This window comes from Penicillium psychrofluorescens, assembly GCF_964197705.1.
Source record: "Penicillium psychrofluorescens genome assembly, chromosome: 1".
Taxonomy (NCBI): Eukaryota; Fungi; Ascomycota; class Eurotiomycetes; order Eurotiales; family Aspergillaceae; genus Penicillium; species Penicillium psychrofluorescens.
Genome location: NC_133439.1, coordinates 4,087,040 through 4,103,484, shown reverse-complemented (window position 1 = coordinate 4,103,484; position 16,445 = coordinate 4,087,040). Strand labels below are relative to the sequence as shown.

Sequence of the window (16,445 nt, the reverse complement as noted above, 5' to 3'; positions counted from 1 at the left end):
CGCTTCTAGGGTGAATGGGCATTGCATTGTTCGAAGTAACGCGAAACAGTGTTTCCTCCAAGGTCCGGAACAAGACAGACAGACCATGGGTTATCATGAAGACTAATCGACAGGATGAAAGCACCAAGCTTTATATGCCAAGAACGAAGCCCTAACCCGTTCATGCCTTAATGCCTTACCGCCCGACCCCTCAGGCACCAACTTGACAAGCGAGGGTTGAGCCCTAGCCCGAACAGGCAAGAGCGAACGGCGAGCAAAATCCCCACTGACCGAGAATCGTCAAAACTTGTGTGCTCAACTCTCGCCCTCCGTCGACAACCCCCCACCAATTCCTCACCCAACCACCCTAGGAATTCCGCAAAAATGGCCGCTGTCCAGGGAGCTATTTCCAAGCGCCGGAAGTTCGTCGCCGACGGTGTCTTCTACGCCGAGCTGAACGAGTTCTTCCAGCGCGAGCTGGCTGAGGAGGGATACTCGGGTGTCGAAGTCCGTGTGACTCCCACCGTCACCGACATCAGTACGTTCATCCTTTCTGTCAGGAGTACAGGTGCACGAAGAAGAGGAGGAAAATAACCGGCATTTGTGTGTGTTTTTTTGGAGGGGAACAACTTCTACCGGCGCAATCGAAATTTCAACCTTCAGATACTGACCTTCGCTCCTTCTAGTCGTCCGCGCCACCCACACCCAGGAGGTTCTGGGCGAGCAGGGCCGCCGCATTCGCGAGCTCACCTCCCTCATCCAGAAGCGCTTCAAGTTCCCCGAGAACTCGGTCTCCCTCTATGCCGCCAAGGTCCAGAACCGTGGTCTGTCCGCCGTCGCTCAGTGCGAGTCCCTCCGCTACAAGCTGCTGAACGGTCTCGCCGTCCGTCGTGCCTGCTACGGTGTCCTCCGTTTCATCATGGAGTCCGGTGCTAAGGGTTGCGAGGTTGTTGTGTCGGGCAAGCTGCGTGCCGCTCGTGCCAAGTCCATGAAGTTCACTGTACGTGCACACACCAATTCAAGTGGGATGATCGGGGCGGAAGATTCTTTCATGTTTCTTTTCTTCTTCGCCCGTCTTCGTTGTCACTTGAAACAACGTTTCTAGGAGAGGATATCGGCTAACAACCACACCAGGACGGTTTCATGATCCACTCCGGCCAGCCCGCCAAGGAGTTCATCGACAGCGCCACCCGCCACGTCCTCCTGCGCCAGGGTGTCCTGGGTATCAAGGTCAAGATCATGCGCGGCTCCGACCCGGAGGGCAAGTCCGGCCCCCAGAAGACCCTCCCCGACTCGGTCACCATCATCGAGCCCAAGGAGGAGCAGCCCGTTCTGCAGCCCATGAGCCAAGACTACGGTGCCAAGGCCGTCGCCGCTCAGCAACTCGCCGAGCAGCAGCGTCTGGCCGAGGAGCAGGCCGCCGAGGCCCAGAGTGGTGCCGAGGGTTATGCCCAGGAGTGATCTTGTTTAACGGCTGTTTTGTTTCATAACCCTTTTATCTCCTCCATACTTCTGGAACGCAAAATAAAAACTACGATATTCCAACATCTGCTCTCTCTCTATACTCGCGTATCCTTGTTGAAGGGGTGATGTTTCTCTTCTATTCTGACTGGAATGGAAATGAAGGAGCGGTAGTGATGTAGAATTCTGTCCTTGACGAATTAAAAAGAAACTGCCAAGATTTCAAGTACGATCTTAAGAATTGGCCTGGGACGCGTCATGTTGAAGTTGAAAATAAATCTACAGATCCTGTTGCCGGATATATATCCAGTCCCAGGGGGTGTTGTAATAATGGCCCACGAAGTATCACTAGGCAAAATATATTATGTCCGTCATCGAGGAGATCTATATACCGACAACTGATTTTAAAAATGTAAAAGTTCAGTTTTATTTTTTTTTTGGGACATCATCGCTCTATTGAAAACAACATTCAACTTGACTTCATGCCATCATCTATCTGAGTCACAGGTATAGAAGCGTCGACTTTCATGACACTAGCTCACAGGAAAGCCTCGATGTTGATCTCCAAGGTGCTGGTTGGGTACTTGAGCTCGTACTTCTCCAGCACGGTGGGGTGCAGAATGCCAAAGGAACCGATGACCAGGTCCTTACTGCCGATGCGGGCGTGAATGGAGGCGGCGTGGCCATGGAAGTAGGTTGGCTCTGCAAGAACGGGATATGATTAGACACTAATTTTTTTTTTAAAGAAAGGGAGAAGGGACATACCATCCAGTTCTTTGATGTAGTACTGCGCATCGCTCATGGCGGAGTTCTCGAGGCCCTCCTCGCCGGTGATGAAGGCGCTCTTGAGCATGGCCATCACGCGGTCCAGGAGACCATGGACGACTTCGAAACCGCTAGTCTTGCCGTACCAGGCAGCGGCGAAATGGCGCTCGTTGCGGCTCTTGCGCTCCAGCGACAGGTCCTTGAAGGCAACGTCGCTGACCTCGAAGACCTTCATCGGCACGGAGTGGCTCTTGTTTTCGCGAATGGTCTTGAGCAGGCCTGGGAGCAGGCTGGTGCGCACGACCTGGAATTCAAGGGTCTTGGGGTTGGCAAGCTTGACGGCGGTGTTGCCGTCGTCCTTGCGGTTCAGCCAAGCGAAGTTCTCGTCGTGCGAGCACAGGATCAGCGGCAGAACCTCTGACCAGCCAGCCATGGCGGCCTCCATGCGCACAATGTCGGATAGCTTGTTGATGGGGAGAGGCTGAGCGATCGTACCGGACTTGCTCGGGAAAGACCTTGGCAGGTTGTTGAATCCGTAGGCGATGGCCACATCCTCCATGATGTCGCATTGGTGCAGCACATCAGCGCGGGTCGGAGGAATTTCAATCTCAACGGTCTCCGTAGAGGTGGTGGACGGTCTTGCGCGGTATGCCATCTTTCGGAGGCTGTTACAGACATCGACCGGGGTGAGACTCAGACCACAGCATTGGTTGATGTAGGTAACATCAGCCGTGGTGATGCGCGGGGAAATGTCTGGAGTGATTCGGGTCTGATTGTTGTGCTCTGACACAATTTTGACGGGTTCAATTCTAGTGAAAAGTGAGACTCGGGCATTTAGTCAACAAGACGGGGGTTTGCGTACGTGAACGGCTCCGAAGTATATTGGGAGAACATGGTGACCATCATCCGGTTCACGATTTCAAGCTTGGTCTGGTCCGTGGCTGTAATCTCGATGAAGATATTGGTCGTGTTCATTGTAATCTTGGAATGGTCACCGTTAATGATAGGAGGCAGGGAGCAGACGGTCCGGTTCGCGTCGTAGATGACCGGGTACACGGGAGAATCCCGGATGATATGTAGGTACTTGCCCAACTGTTGGTGTTTCTGGGGCTGGGTGTCAATAACCATCGGCTCAAGAAGCCAGGAAGCCAATTTACCTCGTAGAAAGTCATCAATTGCTCTGCATCCATCTCCTGGGTCTGGTTCAACGGGGCAAACTTGATGTCCTTGGGCGGCAGAGCCTCGTAGGTGAAGGGTCCCTTGACAGTATCCAAGTCGTGGGTTCCAATCGAGACCAAAGTCCGTTGCCGTGCCAGGTTCTGGTGCAGCTTGTCTTGAAGCGTAATGAAGGAGTCATAGCGAGCCTGGTCAAACTTGATTCCTCGCAGAATCGCACCCGACACATACGGCCGAATCTTCGTAGTCTATCCATGGAATCAATATGCGCGAACTAGAATCACTTTCGAGGTTGCACACTCACATCTTCCTTGACAACAATTGTTTCCAGTTGTCCACTGGCTGGTTGGGCCAGCTTGTAATCTGGGAGAGATGCCCGGCCCAGGAAGATGTTGAGCATCAACGCAATGCCCTCGAAGCACAGCAAGTCATATCTGCACACGGTTTTAGCCCTGTTTTCTGTCGCATGAAGTCCAATGGCGCATACCGGTTGGCGGGGATCTCGATTTTGAGTTCCGGTGGCTCCTGCTTTCCATCCACGATCGGTCGGTCCGAGTCTGTGGTCTATTATTCTTGGGGTTAGAGTCCGGGTGACAAGATGGAGGGGTCGTTCAGGGTGTTTGTACATCTTCGTCCAGCTCAATGCCTGTCATTGCAAAGCGCGCAAGTTAGCCCGTGTCGGTCATCATGGTGGAATTGGGCACATACCAAACTCGAAGCACAGCTCATCGAATTCCTGCGTGGTATACCTAGCAGTCGGCCATTAGAGTCGTGCAGGAGGTGGAAATCAATAGCGCAACATACTCCCGGCCCAGCTCCTTGAACAGGGCGGCCTTGTCGACCGAGATGGTAGGCATGATGGACAATACTCTCGCCGTAACTGACTGAACGGACAGACACAGACAAAAGTGCGAATGACTCCGATATTTTGCCAGCCTCCACCGCCACCCCTCGATTTGTGACGGTGACCGTATTTACCGTTTCCGCCCGCCATGCCGTCACTGCAAGTGGTATTTCGCTGACCGCGCAAAGCTCGCGGAATTGATGGCTGTTCCCTAGGTAATTTTTATCATTTATCCCTTTGCTCTCTCCCAAACAACAGCTCATTGCGCTTGCATTGATTTCCCCTCGCCTCTACAGTCTTTGGTGGATTGGATCGTTCTGCTCATCCGAGGTGCGTGCGCTCTCTCTCTGTCTGCCTCTGGTCTGTTGTTGGTGCTGCCGCCCAAAACCCCCACGAACACCAAACCTGTCTCCGGCCTCGATCTCGCCTCAGCCACATCTTTCCTCCCCCTCCAACCATCATCCCCTTGCTCCCACCCTCCGCGCGCCCGCAACTAATTTCGCGCGAGGTCTAGGTGCCCTACTCGTCCTTGTGTTCATGAAGGCGCCTCCGACTCGCCCCGTTCAATAATCCCTGTCTCGCTGGCCCCGGCGTGAGCCCCCCTCCGATATCAACCCACCCACTCCCAGCACTGGGACATCTTCAAAAGTGATTTTCTTCAATCCCTTCAATATCCGATCACACATTCACGATGGAGGGCCCAACCGAGAATGACGAGCTCTACCCCATCGCCGTACTCATTGATGAGCTGAAGGTATGGCGACATTCCTCCTTGTCTGGCCGGAAAGTGTCATGGTCATAGCTCACACCTCAACTCCACAGCATGACGACGTTCTTCTCAGACTCAATGCTATACACCGTCTATCCACGATCGCCCTCGCCCTGGGGCCCGAGAGGACCCGGGACGAACTCATTCCATTCCTCGATGGTCTGTCTCCATCATAAAACAACCTTCCTGTCTGAGCTTACCTGACCTATATTCATTAGACTCCGTCGAAGATGAGGACGAGGTTTTGACCGCCTTGAGTGAGGAACTGGGTAATTTTACAGAATACGTTGGCGGCCCGGAATACGGGCACGTACTCCTCTCCCCGCTGGAGAACCTGGCGGCCATCGAGGAGCCTCTGGTGCGAGAGAAGGTAGGGCAATCGAATTCCATGACGAGAGACCTATTGCTGATGGACTGGGTTAGGCGGTGGAATCCCTTAACAAGGTTGGCGACCAGCTGTCAGAAAGCCAGATCGAGGAGTACTTTGTACCCCTTGTCTTCCGTCTTTCCAAAGCAGATTGGTTCACTTCAAAGGTTTCGGCAACGGGTCTTTACTGCACGCCGTATCGGAAAGCGACTCCTGCACGCCAGCAAGAACTGCGTCAGCATTTTGGCGCATTGGTACGCGATGAAACCCCCATGGTGCGGCGACAAGCGGCGAACAACCTCGCCAAATTCGTGAAGGAGATGGAGGCCTCGGTTATTATCGACGAAATGATACCCTTTTTCCAATACCTGGCAGGCGATGATCAGGACAGCGTGCGCCTGCTCACGGTGGATATTCTTATCTCGGTCGCGGAGGAAATCCCCAAGGAGCAGCAGCCCAGTCATGGTGTTCTCTTGACATCGTTGCGGAGTCTGTTTGAGGATAAGAGCTGGCGCGTCAGGTACATGGTTGCCGATAGATATGAAAAGGTCGGTTATCTAGCTTTCCAAACTTGTGGATCCGCACGCGCTAATGTCCACAACAGATCGCCAATGCTGTTCACGCCGAGGTGGTGACTCGTGATATGGTTCCGGCCTTTGTCAAGCTGCTGAAGGATACTGAAGCTGAAGTCCGCACTGCGATTGCGGGCCAGATTCCTGGTAAGGCTGTTTTTGACCCGTCCTTCTGACCCAGTGCTCATATTGTGAATAGGGTTCTGCCGCTTGATCGATGCCGAAACTCTGCTTAATGAGATCATGACTAGTGTGGAGGATCTGGTGTCGGACCCATCTCAGCACGTTCGCGCTGCCCTTGGTACTCAAATCAGTGGCCTTGCTCCCATCTTGGGCAAGGACGAGTGAGTTCTTGTCTCGAACCAATTGGATGACATTCGATTGACCACTACTCTAGGACGATCGCCCACCTTCTACCCATGTTCCTTCAAATGCTCAAGGATGAGTTCCCTGATGTTCGCCTGCACATCATTTCTAAGCTGGAGCAAGTCAACAAAGGTGAGACTTCCTTATCATATATCGCGACCTTCTTCTAATTGTCTTGTAGTTATTGGCATCGAGCTTCTCTCCCAATCTCTTCTGCCGGCTATTGTTCAACTGGCCGAGGATAAGCAGTGGCGTGTGCGCCTTGCCATCATTGAATACATCCCTCTTCTCGCTAGCCAGTTGGGAGTCAAATTCTTTGACGAGCAACTGAGCGATCTTTGCATGGGCTGGCTGGGTGATACTGTCTTCTCGATCCGAGAGGCGGCCACTCAGAACCTGAAGAAGCTCACGGAGGTATTTGGAGTGGAGTGGTCCAAGAACTCTATCATCCCTAAAGTCATGGCGATGGGACAACACCCCAACTACCTCTACCGCATGACTACCTGCTTTGCCATCTCTGTATGTCCCAATACTGCCGTGGTTTCCTACTAGCTGCTGACGATCCCAGACTCTTGCTCCCGTTGTCACGCTCGATATCATTGAAAACTCGATCCTGCCAATTCTGGACCGGCTGGTGGAGGACGAGATTCCCAACATCCGATTCAATGTCGCAAAGTCCTACGCCGTGCTGATTGACACCCTGCGCCGTCTGCCAGCGGACAAGACCCTGACCGAGGTGGAGAAGTCTGGAGAAACGGCCACGCCCGCACCGCAGAGTCAAGACCTTATCCAGCAACGGATCTTGCCCAGCCTGGAGAAGCTGCAGGGAGATGACGATGTGGATGTCCGGTACTTCGCCACGACTGCTAGCGGCAGCCAGGAGGAGGTGATGCAGACCTCTCCTTGAAGGTGAAATCGGAATTGGACAGGTCCTCCACGCGGGCGGGAATTGGGCAAACAAATAAGGGCGCCCGCCCAAACCCAGGAAATCGGGGGCATTCTGTGTTAGTTTAGAGAATAGCCCTACTGGGATGAGATGTCTTCATGGCGTTGTTAATGTAGAAGTTTTGACCATAACCTTGACTGTTGTAGTTTGGACGAGTAACCAGTTCAGTTAACTGTAGTCCGTTAACTTAACAGAGGCCCCATTTGTCAGCCGGATCAACGGTCAACTTATCAGAAGCAGTTCTACATACACGCGCAACCTTACCTCCGGATGCCACATCGCCCGTACACATCGCCACTTGAGTTGACCGAGCGTACAAGTATTCGGCTGTTTAGCCCGGAGACAACAGCTCAGACATCCTTGCAATCAAAAGATACATATATATCCCGTTATATCCCACTATCAGCTGCGCGGAAGTCATGTCATCCTCCTGGCCCTGGCATTTCGTCTCCCTCTCCGAAGATGAGATACTGCGCCGCCGCAACTTGCTTGACCTACGCGGCTCCTACGCGCAGTGGTCAGTACTTGCGGCGATAATCATCATCCGCATCTACAGCTTCTCAACCACCGCGTCAGCACCCACGCCCACACCGCGCCGCGGACCGACCTCCTGGTGGGATCTCCCTCTTGTCTCTGGGCACATCGAAACTCGAAGACAATATCTCACCTGTGGCACGTGGCTTGCGTGGCTTCTGAGTCTTGCGGTGTGGAATAGCGGGGATGGTATGTTCTCCCTCATCCTCCCTGGTTTCCGAGCATCATGAATCCTTTTTTATAGAACGAACAAACTCTAACAAGAATATGCCAGACTATCTCCATCTGACAAAAGCACTGGCCCACATCGCCCTCTCCCAGGTCCCGCTGCAGGTCCTCATGGCACCGGCGGCATACATCTCAACCACGAAACCGTCCGCCGCATCCATGGTTTCGGTCTTGACTTCACTCCCGCAGTCAACGCTAACGCCGTACCATCGTCTCTTTGGGCGAGTAGTCGTTTCTCCTCTTCTGTTGGGGCATGCGGTTCTCTACCTATCGTTCTTCGTGCAGTCTAGTCACCCCGAGTTCGGGTCCCTGCTCTTGAAACGAGTGCGTGATTCCGACGTGCAGTGCGGACTTTTCGCCATTTCTGTGGTGGTGTCGCTTTTATTGTTTGTGCGACCGCGTGCTGCGGTCTCCAAGGGGGTACTCTCGTCGTCCGCATCGCCGTTGGCTTCGATGCAAGACCGGAGGCGGTCTTTTTATGTCGGGCATGTGTTGTTGGTGCTGGGGCTGTGTCTGGCTGCTTACTTCCATGTGGTACACGCGCAGGTGTATATGTTGCAGGCTCTGGGTGCTTTTGTGACCAATGGGGTGTGTTCGTGGGTAATGGTGCAACGAAGTTGAACAGAGAGGTATCTATTCCTTGGGTCTATTTTTTGAGGGGCTGGGATGAAAAGCCCTTACAGAGACTTCGGATCTAGACAGTTCGATGAATAGAACACATTCTTTGTTTCCATTGTACTTGGATATAGTTATTGTACTATGAGCTCGTGCTCTTCTCTCCCAATGCTCCCACGCGCCTCCCTGACTCAATAGTCATTTCGAGAACATGCTTCTCCTTTTCGGAAAAGTCAAACACCTTATTCGACGTGAGGCAGCAAACGTTGCTGGTGCGCAGCTGCCACGGACTATCATCGTTCATGTATCCCTCCTCTTCCCTGATGAAAGATTCAAACTTGCCGGGCTCCTTGCTGGAAAATTTATTTGGTAGCAACCACCCATTGAACCACAGAGGTCTGCCCGTCCGGTCAAGGTGAAGAAGTTGTGGTGCGCAGACGGTGAAGCTGTCGGATTGGCTGCTCGGATAGGCATTCCCCTTTGAAACCGATGGCTCAGTCTGAGCAACTCCCATCGTTCCGGCGCCGCCATCGTGGAATGCATAATCCGTGACTCCTGAAAGCTCCCAGCCGAGCCAAAAGGTTTCCTTGTCACCTGTTTCCCGTCAGGAATTGTACTGCTAGAGATGAAGGATGAGAAGCTCTTACCAAAAAGCATTTCATATACGCCTTTAATCTTCCGCGCCGAATCTCCGTCTCGATCGGGCCCGTTCATGCGGGTGACCAGAAGAAGAGGAACAAAATGCCTCCATGTGTCGATGACTAAGACGCCCGACTCCTGCATATGACCACTCTCACCGGACCACAAACGGCTTTCCCGCACATTTTTGGAAATCGGAGGCGGAAGAATCCGCGTCAGCCAATCCTTTTTCGACTCCGGGAGAATGAGTCGATCTTTGAAAAACAACGCCCCGGTCTCGTTGTACGCGGGGTCATCGAACAGGTCTGCTGGATTTTGCAAAAATAGAGAATCCGCGTCGATGAAAATCACTTCGCGAAAGCTGGACAATAGCACCGAGAAGGGCTTGCCGGCCCACCCTCTCAATTCCCATCCCGCGTCGTTGACCATCCGCCGCAGGTCCCGTGTTACCACACCTGCATGGGCCTCTAATTGGGTCCGGTATTTCTGTTGGAGGTCGTCATCGCCCAGATACATCACTTCGATAGGCAGGTGGCAGCCTAATTGGCGGAGAACTGGGATCGAAGTGAGCAAGTAGGGAGCATGGCTGTTCCCTGCTGTGAAGACCAGACCGCGCCCACCTTGCGATAATTGCTGGCGCAGTTGTAAATGGTCTGAGAAGTAAGGTGCTGTCCATGGGAACAATAGGGTCGCCAGGCGGGTGATAGTGGAACGATAAGATTCGTAATATTGAATCAGTTCGGCGTGGCCCATCGAAAGCGAGCTGGCGATTTGAGGGTTGCGCTGTATGCGTTGGATCACATCGTCGCGAATAAACCCATTGCCGGGGGCGTCGCCGATGTGTAATGTCTCCCAGGCTTCGAACAGCTCCTTGTACTGGCGAGTGCGCAATCCGAATTCTTTCAATCTCTCTTCTCCGGTCGTCCCAACCGGCTTGAGCAGCTTGTACGACTGGGTTTCATCTGGTAGCAACTTCACAATCCGAGACAAGCTCTCGGTGAGATGGTGATCCTCCGCTGCACGATTACCATGCGAAGAACCCGAAGACCCTAGACCATGAGATGAACGGTCAGCGCAGTTTCATTGCACAGGGGGTTGGTTCATCGTTGCAGCAGTGACTTACCTCCTAGACCGACCAGAGTCCGATAACAGATCCATACCAAAGCGAGAATACAGGCAATCTGCACGAAGAGCCTTCTGTGCTGACGCCGGCCCTGTAGCGGCTTTTCTTTGAGCATGACGAATTTCCCCATGGCGTTGCACTACCCCACCAGGGTACCTAAGGTATGTACAATTCGAGGGGCATGAATTCTCAACAAACCAAGGGGGAGGAGAAAGAATCGGAGGGTGCGGAAAGGAAAGAATAAGGAGGGGGGTTACTTGACCATTTTCAAGACACCGCGGAGCTTATTATTATTCTGCAGCCATCGTCCGCCACCGGTAGAGGCCCCGAAAACGTAAGGATAGGCGCCCAGTGTCTGCTTACAGGGGCTAGACCAGAGTCCCCTGGTCGTTGCATCCGCCTAGGCCCCCAATTTTTTCTCTCTGCACAAATTGGTCTTCTCTAGTTATTGATGCCCAGAGCTTTACATCACATTTCACGTTCTCCTGATACTATCCGCTAGTTTTCCTGTTAGCATGATTTAGAGAGAAAAAAAAAGGGTAGAGCGTTTGCAGGTGGCCCTATCCGATCCGATCTCGTGCTGCATTCCAGCTGCTATTCTTTTCCCAATCCGGGGATGGACAACCACATATAGGAATCCAAACGTCCTCTAGCACGACTACTCCTGTTACAGTATTACTGGAGGTTGACTTGCTTTCTGTCGGGGTTCAATTCCAATCCAAAGCATTCGTCGAGAAGATAGATTGCTAGTTCCCCCTGAAAAAGAGATTTATGATGCTCAGCTACATTTTTAGTTGTTTACCCTTGTAGAAAAGCGGTCGAGACTGTGCATGTGGATACTTGTTGCAGTGGTGAAAGCAACAGGTGTAGCTGGCGGCGACCAATTTTAGTCCATTATGGCGAGCAAGCGAAGGAAACCTAGCAATTCGTATCTTGCCACAGCTATCATTGACGCAAGGATTTTGCCTCCCGTGGAATTGCGGTGCACGAAACCTGGACTTTGCTTCTTTATTGTCCCTCCAGCCCAAACGAACTGCCTGACGCTGTATTAACCAAGTCACTAAGTACGCTTACACTGCGTGGCCCGCTCTTGGCGTCCCTGAGGCACTGAGTGCGAGCGCAAATCAACGCTTCGACCAACGTTCGACCAACGCTTCCTCTCCTCTCGCTCGCTCTCTCTCTCTCTCTCTCTCTCTCTCTCTCTCTCTCTCTCTTCTCCCTCTATGCCCTCCATTTATGCATCCACCTAATGGCAGCATGCGCAAACAACGCCTAGTTTTCCTGCTGACCATCGTCGTCCTCGTATGCTTCACCTTCGTGCTCCTTCGTCCCTCCCAACCCTCAGCGCCACCCATCGACCTCCCTCCGCCCGAACCTATTCAACACCCTCCCGTCCATGCCGGCCAGACCTCATTCCCGCCCGAGCAGGGCCACCCCATCAGCCGTCTGATCCAGAACGCGCAGCAGTCTTTTGACGATGTGCGCTTCCACCAATCCAAGACCCTGGCCGAGGCCGTGAAGGAGTACGAGCGCCGCTACAAGATGCACCCGCCACCACACTTCGACAAGTGGTTCGAGTTTGCCAAATCCAAGGGCGTCCAGCTTGTCGACGAATTCGACTCCATCTACCATTCCCTCCTACCCTTCTGGGGTCTCCCGCCCGGAACGATTCGCGCACGCGCACGAGAGGCCTTGGGGTTCGACAATGCGGTGATTGGCGTCTTGATTCGCGACGGCAAGGTCTCCTTCACGGACGGTGGCGGTGACGATCGCAAGTGGCAGCGCGACACCACGGTCGGCATGATGGCACAGTTTGTCAAGTACCTCCCGGACATGGATCTGGTCTTCAACATGCACGACGAGCCACGTGTGGTCATCCCCACGGAGGATCTTCAGCGGCTGGTGCAGAAGGCCAAGGACCAGGTGATTCCCGCCGCCTTCACGAGCACGTCTCCCACCAATTCGTGGTCTACTCGGGCTTCCGATCTCAACAAGGGCGATCGCATTGACGAGGTGCGCACTACCCGCTTCAATCGATTTGCGCACCAGCCGACCTGGACACACTCGCGCAACTCCTGCCCCGCGGATAGTCCCGCACGCTCGCTCGAGGAAGATCCCATGGACGAAGTCGGGTCTTACGCGCACGGCGAGCTGGGATTTATTTACAACACCACGGCCTTCTCCGATATCTGTCACACCCCGTCCCTTCGCAACACCTACGGATTCTTTGACCGACCCAATGCGTTTGATATCGTCCACGACTTGTTTCCTATCTTCTCACAAAGCAAAATTTCCAGTTTCCAGGACATTCTCTACCCGAGTCCCTGGTACTTCGCCGACAAAGTGTCGTACGAAGAGCGCAAGGATATCGCCTGGGAGGCTAAATCGGACCGGATGTACTGGCGCGGCTCGACGACCGGCGGTTTTTCGCGTGCCGGCGGCTGGCGTCGTCAGCACCGACAGCAGTTTGTCGACACGATTAGCCCCTTTGGCTCGGCCAAGATCCTTGCCCGACAGGAGGGCAACCAGTGGGCGTCGCAGGAGGTCAGCCGGGACACGTACCGCGATCTGTTTGATGTCAAGTTTACCTTCGTCGGGCAGTGCGATCCCGAGGACTGCCATGCCCAGACGGAATACTTTGACATAGTGAAAGCGGCCGGGCAGCAGGATGCCTGGGCCTATAAATTCCTGGTCGATGTGGACGGCAATGCGTTCAGTGGCCGGTTCTACGCGTTCCTGCTCAGCAACAGCTTCGTCTACAAGATTGCCATCTTCCGCGAGTGGCACGATGAGTGGCTCAAACCATGGGTGCACTATGTGCCCCTGAGCCTGAAGGGGGACGAATACGTGGAGAGCATGCGGTATTTCGCCCAGGAGGACGACGGCAAGAGGGCTGCGCCTCAGATTGCGACCCAGGGTCAGCGCTGGGCGCAACAAGTGCTCCGTAAAGAAGATTTGGAGGTTTGGTTCTTCCGGCTACTCCTCGAGTAAGTGATGATCTTTTCCCCGCGGGCCTCGGTAGTTGCGCGAGCCTCGTTGCTAACTAGTCGCCCCCTGCAGATACGGACGGCTGGTGGATGACCGGAGAGAACAATTAGGCTTCTCCCTGTGAGATTTGCCCTCATCGCTTTCTCTTTATAGATGGTGTCATGTATATACTCTTTGCTTGTTGAGGTCCTCCTGCAGCTTTGTTTAGTTCTTCGGTGCTGTTGTGCCTGCATCGACGCACAGTGTGTTAATACCCTTTTTTCTTCTCTTTTCTTTTCCACCTCCATAGCTCAATGCGCAGGTGGAGAGGGGACTACTTGGCGTTGGGATCCATGATTATTATTATTATCATTGTGTTGCCTGTCCTGTCTGTTGTTTCGAGTCGTATAGTTCCAGTTGATGCACGGAGCATCTCCAAATGGGCTGACTAACCACATGACGTGCGAATCAGCAGCTAGTGAGCTCTCGTTTGCTTTTAAATCCTCCTCGTCTGCCCCCCTCACACCCCCTTTTCTCTCCATCTGTCTTCGTGCTACTGAGTAGGATTCCATCATGGGGAGCTTCGTGACCCGCTCTCTCACCTGGGCCGCTGCCCTTGCCTATGGCTTCTTCACGGTAGTGCTCTACGGCTGCATTGCTATCAAGCAGGGGACCTTCTTCCAGCGGGCATCAGAGAAAGAGAAGTTGGAGCTTGAACTTGGTGAGTGCTGCTACAGCTCTACAGTTTCCGTCACGACGATATTTCCCCCTCCCCACCGTCCTAAGGCCCTAGACACCCAACCATGAAGTAATTCATCGCTGATACGCGCCACTTCTTCATTCTAGCTCGTGATCGACTCTGGAACCTCTCTAAAGACTGGTCTGGCCTGTCTCACCACATGATAACCCTCCGCAGCAGCTTCAAATTCCATTTCGTTAGCAACGACACCCCGGCCACGCCCGCCGCCTTGAAATCCTCCAAGCCTTTGGTCATCCTCGTGCATGGCTTCCCCGATAGCTGGGCGGTATGGCGACAACTCATAAGCTCGCCCTCTCTGCAGAAGACGGCGACTCTTGTTGCCATTGATCTGCCGGGCTATGGAGGCACCGATGATCTGGACACGTACTCGGCGACGAATGTCTATGAAAAAGTGACGGAGCTCATTGTGGCGCTGCGGGTTCAATATGGGGTGGATCAAGGCGAGGAGAGCAACAAGAAGAAGGTTATTGTCGTTGGGCATGATTGGGGATGCCTGGTGTCTATGCGGCTTGCTGCTGAGGCGCCGTCCCTGGCCCATCGATTCATCCTGACCAATGGGCCATTGGTGAGTTCTACAATTGACCCCTCTCTTCGATGGTGATGGCTAACTCCTCGCAGGTGCATTTGGCTGAATCCAATATCCGCCGCTTGCTCTCCTCGTCCCTCAAGATGTTCAAGACCGCCTTGCGCTCTCCTCTCCAATCCCGCACCCCGCTAGTCCAAGCATTTCGCTCCCTGGGCCCCTTGTTCCGCCAGCTGGTTCTGTCCGGATACATTTTCGCATTCCAATTGCCTTTCCCCATTGTCGAGTACTTCATGCTCGGCGGCAATTACTCCCTGATGAAGGGCATCCACAAAGCATCCACTGGCAACGCCGAACTCACTTCGGTCGACGCAGCCGAGTCCATGGCCAGCGGCATGGGCCCCTCCGCCGCAGAGAGCCGGACCGAGACCGCATCGGGGGATACATACCCGGCTACCCTCCGCGACAAGCACGTATACACGGCGCTGAACCACAAGGTGAGTTATTACCGCGACGGTGCGGCCATTCAGCGCTGGCAGAAATCCCTCGAGACCATCACCAGCTTGCACAGTCTTGGGGGAGGGCACGATCTGCGCCGGACCAGCAGCGGAACCGGTCTCTTTGACGAGGAGGCTCCCGGAGTGCTCCAGGCCAGCTCGACGATCATCTGGGGCCAGAAGGACATTGCGCTCGACCCACACATCTGTCTCGATGGCATTGCCGACTACCTGGTGACTGGTAGCCAGGTCGTGATGCTCCCGGAGTCGGGCCATTGGACCCCCGTTGAGACGGAGAGCCGTGCGGCCATCGAGAAGGCCATCGAGTGGGCTGCTCTGGGCGAGAAGCAGGATGTTGGGGTTGCTATTCAGGCGGCGTACCCAAGTGCCAAGGTGACTGTTCGTCGATGAGGGTGGAAATGACCGGAGAATGATAACGAATGACTTTTCTTATTGACGTTTATCTTTACGTGTTTGTCATGACGGGCTGGCGTCCGGATCTTGTACGACTAGGTATCGCGGGGCTTGTCCCGTGTTGTGGTGTGTTTCAGGTAAAGCATTAACTATTATTTCGGGCATACATTATTCCCTCATAAACGTAGTGTATAGTACACCCTTGCCCAAGGTAGAATGCGGTCAAAGTCCGTGATGCACTCGGTGAGGGGAAAGGTCGAGATCGGCACCGTTAGCTTCTCTCTCTCCCTTAGCTTCTCCTCTCTCTCACTGGTTTCACGGCCTTTCTTTTCTTTCTTCCTCGTGTTGTTTTGGTGTTTGTTGTCTACTCATTCGATCCACTGGATCTTCCCGTCTGGTCTTGACCCACTCAAGCTCTCCTCCGAGCTTTCCCTCCCCCATCCTCTCCGCTCCGCACCCTCTCTCCCCTGATCGCCACATTGACCAGGTACCCCTCGCACAAGCCATCCGAATACGATGCAGCACCTGTGAAGGCCTATCGTTTTCGTCTGCTTGAACCTGCGTCGGGCCCAGGTGCCACCACAGCGAGCTGTTGTTGACGGGCAGGCCCGGTCTGAACGGCGGCGGTCACGGCGAAAGAATAACAACTTCTGGGTTAAATATACCCACGCCCCTCCTATATCGCTTTTCTTTGATACTACCCCCCCCCTTGTTTCTTCTCCTTTGTGTCCTTTCATTTTCTGCGAGTTTCGTCCCGACCGGAGGATTCGATTGTTGCTTCCCTCGAGTTGAGGGGCAATCGGCGCGATGGACTCCGACGGTGATGCTGTCTACTGCACGGTCAGTTTGGCCCCTTTGGCCTGCCTCCACTTAGTCCTGTTGGCTGATGCAGCAATGACG

At 53.8% G+C, this 16,445-nt stretch overlaps 6 protein-coding genes across 6 annotated transcripts; 4 read left to right on the top strand and 2 right to left on the bottom strand.

The window, feature by feature from the left end:
* Window positions 1–363: 363 nt before the first annotated feature.
* On the top strand, window positions 364–1,440 carry PFLUO_LOCUS1523 (40S ribosomal protein S3; the record flags this gene model as incomplete). Its single annotated transcript, XM_073778572.1, has 3 exons — window positions 364–517; window positions 666–979; window positions 1,114–1,440. 3 exons carry the CDS (start codon window positions 364–366, stop codon window positions 1,438–1,440), a joined length of 795 nt encoding a protein of 264 aa, XP_073635613.1.
* A 538-nt stretch (window positions 1,441–1,978) lies between these two features.
* On the bottom strand, window positions 1,979–4,238 carry PFLUO_LOCUS1522 (phenylalanine--tRNA ligase subunit beta; the record flags this gene model as incomplete). The annotated part of the gene is made up of 9 exons (XM_073778571.1): window positions 1,979–2,142; window positions 2,206–3,014; window positions 3,068–3,309; window positions 3,363–3,629; window positions 3,686–3,815; window positions 3,869–3,945; window positions 4,008–4,027; window positions 4,090–4,130; window positions 4,186–4,238. 9 exons carry the CDS (start codon window positions 4,236–4,238, stop codon window positions 1,979–1,981), a joined length of 1,803 nt encoding a protein of 600 aa, XP_073635612.1.
* A 678-nt stretch (window positions 4,239–4,916) lies between these two features.
* PFLUO_LOCUS1521 (protein phosphatase 2A structural subunit) lies at window positions 4,917–7,206 on the top strand (the record flags this gene model as incomplete). The annotated part of the gene is made up of 9 exons (XM_073778570.1): window positions 4,917–4,979; window positions 5,048–5,153; window positions 5,213–5,364; window positions 5,418–5,909; window positions 5,966–6,080; window positions 6,133–6,277; window positions 6,331–6,431; window positions 6,481–6,818; window positions 6,868–7,206. The coding sequence occupies 9 exons, from the start codon at window positions 4,917–4,919 to the stop codon at window positions 7,204–7,206; spliced, it is 1,851 nt and encodes a 616-aa protein (XP_073635611.1).
* Window positions 7,207–8,764: 1,558 nt separating this feature from the next.
* PFLUO_LOCUS1520 (uncharacterized protein) lies at window positions 8,765–10,514 on the bottom strand (the record flags this gene model as incomplete). The annotated part of the gene is made up of 3 exons (XM_073778569.1): window positions 8,765–9,216; window positions 9,270–10,310; window positions 10,385–10,514. The coding sequence occupies 3 exons, from the start codon at window positions 10,512–10,514 to the stop codon at window positions 8,765–8,767; spliced, it is 1,623 nt and encodes a 540-aa protein (XP_073635610.1).
* Window positions 10,515–11,641: 1,127 nt separating this feature from the next.
* Window positions 11,642–13,375, top strand: PFLUO_LOCUS1519 (uncharacterized protein; the record flags this gene model as incomplete). The annotated part of the gene is made up of 1 exon (XM_073778568.1): window positions 11,642–13,375. One exon carries the CDS (start codon window positions 11,642–11,644, stop codon window positions 13,373–13,375), a length of 1,734 nt encoding a protein of 577 aa, XP_073635609.1.
* A 549-nt stretch (window positions 13,376–13,924) lies between these two features.
* On the top strand, window positions 13,925–15,542 carry PFLUO_LOCUS1518 (uncharacterized protein; the record flags this gene model as incomplete). Its single annotated transcript, XM_073778566.1, has 3 exons — window positions 13,925–14,072; window positions 14,198–14,676; window positions 14,730–15,542. 3 exons carry the CDS (start codon window positions 13,925–13,927, stop codon window positions 15,540–15,542), a joined length of 1,440 nt encoding a protein of 479 aa, XP_073635608.1.
* Between the last annotated feature and the right edge of the window lie 903 nt (window positions 15,543–16,445).